This window comes from Oncorhynchus kisutch, linkage group LG19 (assembly GCF_002021735.2).
Source record: "Oncorhynchus kisutch isolate 150728-3 linkage group LG19, Okis_V2, whole genome shotgun sequence".
NCBI classification, from domain to species: domain Eukaryota; kingdom Metazoa; phylum Chordata; class Actinopteri; order Salmoniformes; family Salmonidae; genus Oncorhynchus; species Oncorhynchus kisutch.
The window spans coordinates 39,006,279-39,014,833 of NC_034192.2; the positions used below are offsets into that span (position 1 = coordinate 39,006,279).

The window sequence follows — 8,555 nt, forward strand, 5'->3', positions numbered from 1 at the left end:
AAGTTACGTTTTTATTTGAAATGTATCAGTCTAAGCCCAAAACCTTAGCCTGTCATATGTCCCACCACTGAGCAGTACAGTACCTGAGACTACTTTCAAGTAGGGCATATCTAAAAGGCCACTATCACCCATAGGAAAGGTAGTTTAAAACCATCAAAGAGCTATTACACTTCAGAACTAACAATAAAGAGAGTGCCTATACAGTTATGGGGTATGTTTAAGTCATCTCTCAGAGGACAGAAAAAGTATAAAACACCACTGGACTTTGAGAACAGGGTTTGTACATGGAAAACCTAAGAAATATGTTAAGCATTATTTCTCTGATCGACTGCAGAGTTTTCAAACGAAGAGATTAGTATCTGTGGTGGTGCAGGCAAAACGGGAGAGCATTTGATATTCCCTTTTGACCAAACTAACATTAAGTTAAATGACTTAACGCCATTTTGCCAAATCTGTGATTTTAATCATATTTGAGTTTGCCTCCAAATACCCGATTATTGTATTGGATTTCAATTTCAGTTTTTGTAGGATAGGCCCTTTGCAAGAAACTTCCAATAATAAAAAACACATTTTCTTGAAGGAAGCAGCAGTGAAATCTTTTCTGGTTGCGCTCAGAAAACTCCCAATTTATAAATGCGTATCATCAAGCCTGTAATAACATGAAATTCTAGGTTCCAGTTGAAATTTCCAATACACATATATAGCATATAGAATCACATGTTTTAAATCTGAGGAGTGGCTAGGGCTTAACCACCCAAAGCTGGGTTTACAGTTTCAGCACTGCACTTCAGAGGATTTAACTCCACCCCCAAAGGAAGAGGTGCATCACATAATGCAAACTGAATAGAGAGCTTAAGTTTCAGTCTTCGAGATTTCTTCCCCTTCTTCTCTCCCCGAAAATCTTTTCACAGTCTTAGGAGGTCATGCAATTTTAACGGTCACATATTGCCTGAAGAGCCCAGCCCAGTGGTGGAGGAGAGTACCACAGGAACACCCTTAAACCAAAACAGCCTCAGGCTTAAAACTCTGTGATATTGGCCGGATATAGTCTACCTGCACTAACTCATCATTATATTTTCTTTGTGTGTTCCATTACTACCTATAGAAACCTGGAACAATTCATCATGGATCTTTATCATATGAAGCAACCCAGGATGATAATGCCTGCGAAAGAGAAAAAGTGCTACGTTTCGATTTGTGTAGTTCTTATTCACTGATAAGAATATCCAAGTTCATAACAGCATGAGCACAGCAGAAACACAGGATACGAGGCACTCATTTCCCCTTCCCAGAAAACACAGACAAATGCTAGAAGGATTGTTATGGCCAATCCTTTTTGGGAACTGGAACAATACAGTTATCTTGCCAAAAACCAAGGCCTACTTACTCATGTCCAAGGCAATTTAGATTTTATGTAACACAGAACTTTTAGCAATATATTTAAAAAAGGAATGTAATTAATGTGCATACGAATGCACTAGGTATACCTGTTTTATGTGCGACTTGGATATTTTCCTTTCACTCCCAGGTTTTCCAGTCGAAACCTTGATCTCATTTCATTTAATCCCACTAAACGACTTCAACGGCTGTACGGGTTCCAATTATGCTGTCTGGAAGCCATCGACCACAATGTGAAGAAGCCATTGCCCTCCAAAAAGAGAAGAGAAATAAACGCACTACTAACCTCAGCCCTCTGCGTCCTGGGATGACTGGCGTCCGTCTCGATGGCGTACACATCCACCAGGTAGAGGTCAGAGCCCTGTTCCCGGTCCAGTTCGGCTGCGGTCTGGATCACTCCAGTATGGCGGCCTATGGTGAACAGGCGTCCCATGGCCTTGCTGCCGCTGCGGACTGACACAATGAAAAATTCCACCTTGGTGGCTGAGCCTCTGGGGCTGGAGGCATCCAGGGAGATGACGTTGGTGCCCGGTGGTTGGCCCTCCTTCAGGATGGTGATGTATTTGGGCTGGGAGAAGACGGGCCCATCGGCGCCCTGGAGGATTATGGCGAGCTCGGTCCTGGAGGTCTTCCTGTCCGAGCCATGGTCGGTGGCCGACACGGTCAGGCTGTAGATGAGGCGAGACGGCACCAGCTGTGAGGCCAAGCGAATATCCCCGCTGTAGCGGTCCATGATGAACGTGTCCGAGTCCCCCTTCACCAGCTCGTACTCCACCTCGCCGTTGGAGCCCTCGTCAGGGTCGAACGCCACCACCGTCGTGAGGATGGAGCCAATGACTATGGTGGACTCCGCAACCAGAGCATTCTGGGAAACAAACGTGGGGACATTGTCATTCAGGTCCGTCACCCATATTGTGACATTTTTCAAGGCAAAGCGCCGGAATTCCACAGGAACTGCCTGGTCAGTGGCTTTAACTGTCAACTCAAAGAGATTGGAGAACTCTCTGTCAATCTCCTTGTTTGTGAATATGAGCCCACTGCTGGAGTCAATGCTGAAGTGACCTCCCCTGGGTGTCTGTTGAACTATGGAGTATTCCAGCTGTCCGTTAATGTCTGCATCCGTGTCATGAGCAGTGATTGTCATTACTGATGCAGAGAGGGGCATATTTTCAGGAATGGATTTAAAAATGTCACCAGGGGTAAATATAGGAGGATTGTCATTGAAATCTCTGACATGAATGACCACAGGAATTGTTGAGGACCTTGGAGGTCTCCCATTGTCCTTTGCAGTGATGTTCAGTTTGTAAAAAGACTGAGTTTCAAAATCCATCTTTTTTACTAGGAAGATGCTCCCTGTGTTGGGGCTAATGCTAAATGTCCCGTGGTTGTTTGTGGCTGTGATGCTGTATGTTATGTCTGTGTTATGACCCGAATCAGAGTCAGTGGCTGTCACTGAGGCCACCAGCTCTCCAATCCTCATATTTTCCAGAACATCCACAGATATGGCAGATTTGGGGAAGGAGGGGGAGTTATCATTCTCATCCTGTATGCTAATGCTGAGCATACAGGACGAGGAGAGGGGCACGGTTCCAGAATCAACAGCAATAATTTTTAACGAGTAGGAGGATGTCACCTCATAGTCCAGCTTTCCCACTAGTGTGACCTGTCCTGAGCTGCTGTCGATGGTGAACTGGCTCTCCTCGTTGCCCTCCTTTATGTGATAGTGGACCAGTCCATTTTTGCTCTCATCCACATCGACGGCAGACACTCTCAGCAGCTGCGTCATGTTCTGGGCCGACTCGGAGATGGAGGCCTGGTAAATGTCTTTGGTGAACTTGGGCGGGTTGTCATTGATGTCTTGGATGTAAACCTGCACTTTAGCCTGGTCTCTCAGAGGCTTGGGGAGCCCCTGGTCTGAGGAAACTACTGTAAAGCTGAACACCGCTGCGCCTCTCTGTCTCATTAGTGACTCACGGTCCAACTGCAGAGTACTGGTCAACTCCCCCGTGATGGCGTTCAGCTCAAAGTTGGGCTGTTGAGTCTCAAACGCGTACCTGACCTCACTATTGGGGCCAAAGTCCTTATCCACTGCAAACACTCGCCCTACCAGCGACCCTCTCTTCTGCTCTTCCTCAAAGTGGAACACGTAATTAGTGCTGTTAAAGAGGGGGCGATTGTCATTCACGTCGTCCAGAATTACACTGACATTGACACTGGCACTTAGTGGCTCCACTGCCCTGTCTGTGGCCACCAGCACTAAGTTATATCTGTCCTGGACTTCTCTGTCTAGCTCAGCCTTAATATACAACTGCCCGTCTGGAAAGATCCCAAATACGTTGGCTGTGTTCCCGTCAACTATGTCATACATAACCTCCCCATTCAGGCCTGAGTCTTTGTCGGTGGCTTCCACCTTAAAAAAGCGACTGTTGACTGATTCAGACTCTAAAATAATTACCTCGTAGGAGAGCTGATCAAACACGGGAGAGTTGTCATTGACGTCGTACACGCTGACTGTTATCATTAGAGTGGAGGTGAGCAGGGGGACCCCCATATCAGAGGCCAGGACCTCCACCTGGTAGGAGCTGGTGGTGAGCTCCAGCGGCCCTGTCAGTGTGATAAGCCCATGTTTCTCATGGATGTGGAACAGGCCTTTGGGGTTCTGCTTGAGGCTATAGACCACCATGCCATTGGTGCCCTCGTCAGGGTCAGCAGCTTTAGCTTGGAATATCAGATGCCCTGTGCGCCAGTTCTCCACTGCACTGACGTGCTCGGTGGCGTGGATAAAATGGGGGGTGTTATCATTTAAATCCTTCACTGTGATGTTGACGAGGGCCTCGCCTGTTACCTCACCACCTCTGGCTATGACTTTGAGTTGATAGAAAGGCTGCTCCTCTCTGTCTATCTGACTGGATGCTTTGATTTGACCTGTTGCACTACTGACAGTAAACAGCCCCCTCTGGTCCCCTGAGGTGATTAAATATGTGATATTTGTATTCAGATCGACAGTGGTGGCAGATACAGTGCCAATAACTGTGCCAATGCCCACATTTTCAAACATGACAAAACTGTAGGCATTCTGACTAAAGGTAGGGGGGTTGTCCTGTGTGTCTATGACATTAATGGTGACGATGGCCTGGGTGTGTGAACGGAGGTCTCTACCATCTGCTGCTGTCACCTGCAGCTGGTAGGCGGTCTTCTCCTCTCTATCCAGCGGCACCAGGGTGGTGATTTTGCCCGAGTTACTATTAATGTGAAATTTAGATGTGTCTCCAGCAGATATGATATACTTCACTGTGCCATTTCCCCCCAGGTCAGGGTCCGTGGCTAATGCAGTGGTTATGAACGAGCCAGAGGGTTCATTCTCTTTGACATTGGCAAAGTACTGGACTGGGTAGAAGACTGGCCTATTGTCATTGATATCACTCAGAGTTACGTTTACTTTACCAATGGAGTGGAGAGGGGGGCAACCGGAGTCTGTCGCCTGGATGTAAAGTAAATAACTCCCTTGGTCCTCTCTGTCCAGTTCTGTGGCTGTGCTCAACCTGCCTGATACAACTTCCAGGCGGAACAACTCTTGTACACTAGACGGGGTCTCCGGGTCAAAAGAGAACCGGATAGTTCCATTGGCCCCAAGGTCATCATCTGAGGCTGACAGCACTAGGAGCTCACTACCAGCCGGAGAGTGCTCCACCAGGGACACATGATACGTGCTCTGTGTAAATGTGGGCACTTGGTCATTCACGTCAGTTATGTTGACTATCAATTTAGTGTAGGAGATTTTGGGTTGCAACCCCTGGTCTTTGGCACTGATGTTGAGCACTATTTCAGATGCTACTTCCCTATCCAACAAAGCGGCGCTGGTAACCAGACCACTGTTTTCACTGATGGCAAACCAGCCCAAACCGTTTCCAGACACCAGGGAGTAGCGAAGGTTGGCATTTTGCCCGGAGTCGCCATCTGTTGCAGAGACCCCTTTAATGTAGCTGCCTTTTGGAATGTCTTCACTGATATCTACTCTGTACATGACTTCCTGGAATATGGGTGGGTGGTCATTGATATCATTCACAAAAATAACCAGGCTGGCAAAAGAGGACCTGGCCATGGGTTTGCCATTGTCTGATACCGACACAGTCAGGTTGTAGGAGGAAATGCGCTCTCTGTCTAGAACACTAGCCACTTTGATCAAGCTTAGGTTGGGAACTGGGGAAGTGTGCACTTCAAAGTGTCTCTGCTCATTGCCCCCCAATATTGAGACAGATATATTACCATTAGCTGTGGGAGAGTCGGAATCTGAGACTGTCAATAAGGCTACCACTGTACCAATCTGAGCATTTTCATCAACAGAGGCAAACTTAGATGTGGTGGGGAAATATCTAAACTTCACAACTGGGTCATTATCATTGACATCCAGTAGTTTGATAGTGGCCTCTGACCTACCTGACAGAGAAGGTACCCCGTTGTCCATAGCATGAATAGTCATAGAGTATTCTTTCTTACTCTCATAATCCAAACGTTCTTTTATAACGATGGTACCTGCTTTAGGATCGATTTGAAAAGGTGTTCCCTCGTCTAAAAAGTACCTGATGTCTGCATTAGCTCCCTCGTCTTGGTCTGATGCTGTTATCTGCAGAACACTAGAACCCACTGCCGTATCTTCAAAAACATTTGTTTGATATTGGTCATGATCAAACATAGGGGGGTTGTCATTGATATCTTGAATAGTTACATTTACTTGCAGGTACCCAAACTTCTTAGGGTCTCCTTTGTCTTCCACTTCAATCAAGAGTTGGTAGAAGGGAGTGATTTCCCTGTCCAAGCCTCCAGTTGAAACGAGGTGACAGAATGCCCCCTCTCCACTAGGATTCACTGTAATATCCAAACGGAATTTCCTTTGCTCGTTGCCATTCACTATTCTGTAGGTGGTGTGATCCACTCCATTACTCCCAATGTCAGAATCTGTAGCCGTGTCCAGAATCACTTGTCTGCCACTGCTGGCGTCTTCTTTAAACGAAACTACAATTGATGCGTCGGGAAACACTGGCGAATTATCATTTATATCCAGTACAACAATCCTAACTTCGGTAGGATAGGTAGGTTGGCTGGAGAGGACCACCACATTGATGACATTACTTTGCAAAATCTCCCTGTCAATCACAGAGGAGGTGTAAATGACTCCAGTGGTGCCATTAATTGCAAAAAGTTTGTGGTTTTCACTGAAGCGATAGGTGAAGCTGGGTCTCGTCTCTATCGTCCCCACATAGGTACCAAACGGTTGCTCCTCCAATACCTGAAACTCTTGACGAACTTGGCTGGATGAAGAATATTGCGACAGAGTCCATAGCATCAATAAAATCAAATGGAACCGGCCTAAGTCCCTACCTGTGAGCGCCATGGTCGAAATCCAAGTCCACCTTTATTATAAAAAGTCCATGCCGAAGATGCATCAACTTTATTCGAGTTTGGCCAACGCTAAAGCATTGTATTCCAAAAGTGCGCGACACACTGTGGTAATTCCAGAAATTATACGGATATTTCCACTGAAGTATTTTCTCCCGTATCTAGATGTAGTAATTGAATCCTTGGGATGCAATGAATCCGTGGTGCTCAGACTTCCCTTGCTTGTCAATTAAGTTTCGCCACTACTCCCCTGTAGCAGAACGCATCGTATGTGAGCGGCAATGCATGATGGTTTATATGCGCATTACACACGTGCGCATTACACACAGATGAATAGGAACTACAAAAGTGAAAAATACATGCCAATGTTAATTCCTCTCCGTTGTCAAAAGTGTATCCAAAAGTTAAAAGTGATTAAATAATTGCTTTTATAGAATATGGAAAGCAAGGCACAAATACTCTCAGTAGTACCAATACAATGTCCCGTGGAATAACGGTGCAGAAGCTTCAGACATCATACACGCTTAGGTACCTACTAACTTAGAACAAAACTCGAGTTAGACAAACTCCCTCCCACCTGTGATCCCATTGGACAACTGTGCTCCTGCTCGCCCTCCTTGTCTTTCCTTTCTATTGTAAACCGGAGCCCTTGTCGTGGCTTGTGGCGGACAACGTCGATCAAATTAAAGAAAGATCTTTATGACATGAGAGAGGTAATGAGTGTACCGTTAGTTTGTAACAAATGTAGCTTATTAGGTTACAATATGGAATGCACTGATCTACCTAAACCACACAGGTTGATTAGAAAAGTATCTAGTATTAATCTCCAAGTGGAAGTCTACCAATTGCATTTATCATATAGTCACACATTTAAAAATATATATATGTTACTCCTAATGTAAAAATGCAAAACAAGATGGCAATTTGGAAATGTATTAATATACAGAGAGTTTCACGCGTCTTCTTATGAGGAGGGATAGTTTACATATAAGTATGTACCTCCATCTAGTGTCTTAATTAAATCATCAAGCAGCAAGAAGGTACAATTATATTCCACCTATGTTCGATAGAAGGCAACATGCAGCGAAAATATCGCACATACTGTAGTTTACTAACGTTCCAATAATATTCTTAAGTGACTGAATTAGATGACTCCAAATACCTAAATGACTACAATATGTTAATAGTATGTAGCATTAAACATTTTAACTTTCAATTGGCTTGTCATGTGACTTTAAATATATACAGTACCAGTCAAACGTTTGGACACCCCTTACTCATTCAAGGGTTTTTCTTTATTTTCACTATTATCTACGTTGTGGAATAATAGCGAAGACATTGAAACTATGAAAAAACACATAAAGAATCATGTACTGTAGTAACCAAAAAAAGTGTTAAACAAATCAAAATATATTTTATATTTGAGATTCTTCAAAGTAGCCACCCTTTTCCTTGATGACAACTTTGCACACGCTTGGCATTCTCTCAACCAGCTTCATGAAGTAGTCACCTGGAATGCATTTCAATTAACAGGTCTGTCTTATTAAAAGTGAATTTGTGGAATTTCGTTCCTTCTTAATGCGTTTAAGCCAATCAGTTGTGTTGTGACAAGGTAGGGTGGTATGCAGAAGATAGCCCTATTTGGTCAAATACCAAATTTCAAGAACTTTGAAAGTTTCTTCAAGTGCATTCGCATAAACCATCAAGCGCTATGATGAAACTGGCTCTCATCAGGACCGTCACAGGAAAGGAAGACCCAG

At 44.7% G+C, this 8,555-nt stretch overlaps 1 protein-coding gene across 1 annotated transcript in view; it reads right to left on the reverse strand.

Annotated features, from left to right (window-relative positions):
* The window catches only part of fat4 (FAT atypical cadherin 4), a 104,527-nt gene extending 97,346 nt beyond the window's left edge, over nucleotides 1-7,181 (reverse strand). The window contains exon 1 of the mRNA XM_020509301.2: nucleotides 1,685-7,181. Coding sequence (XP_020364890.1) covers nucleotides 1,685-6,790 — 5,106 coding nt within the window. The 5' untranslated portion in view covers nucleotides 6,791-7,181. The remainder of the gene's footprint in view (nucleotides 1-1,684) is intronic.
* Nucleotides 7,182-8,555: the final 1,374 nt, after the last annotated feature.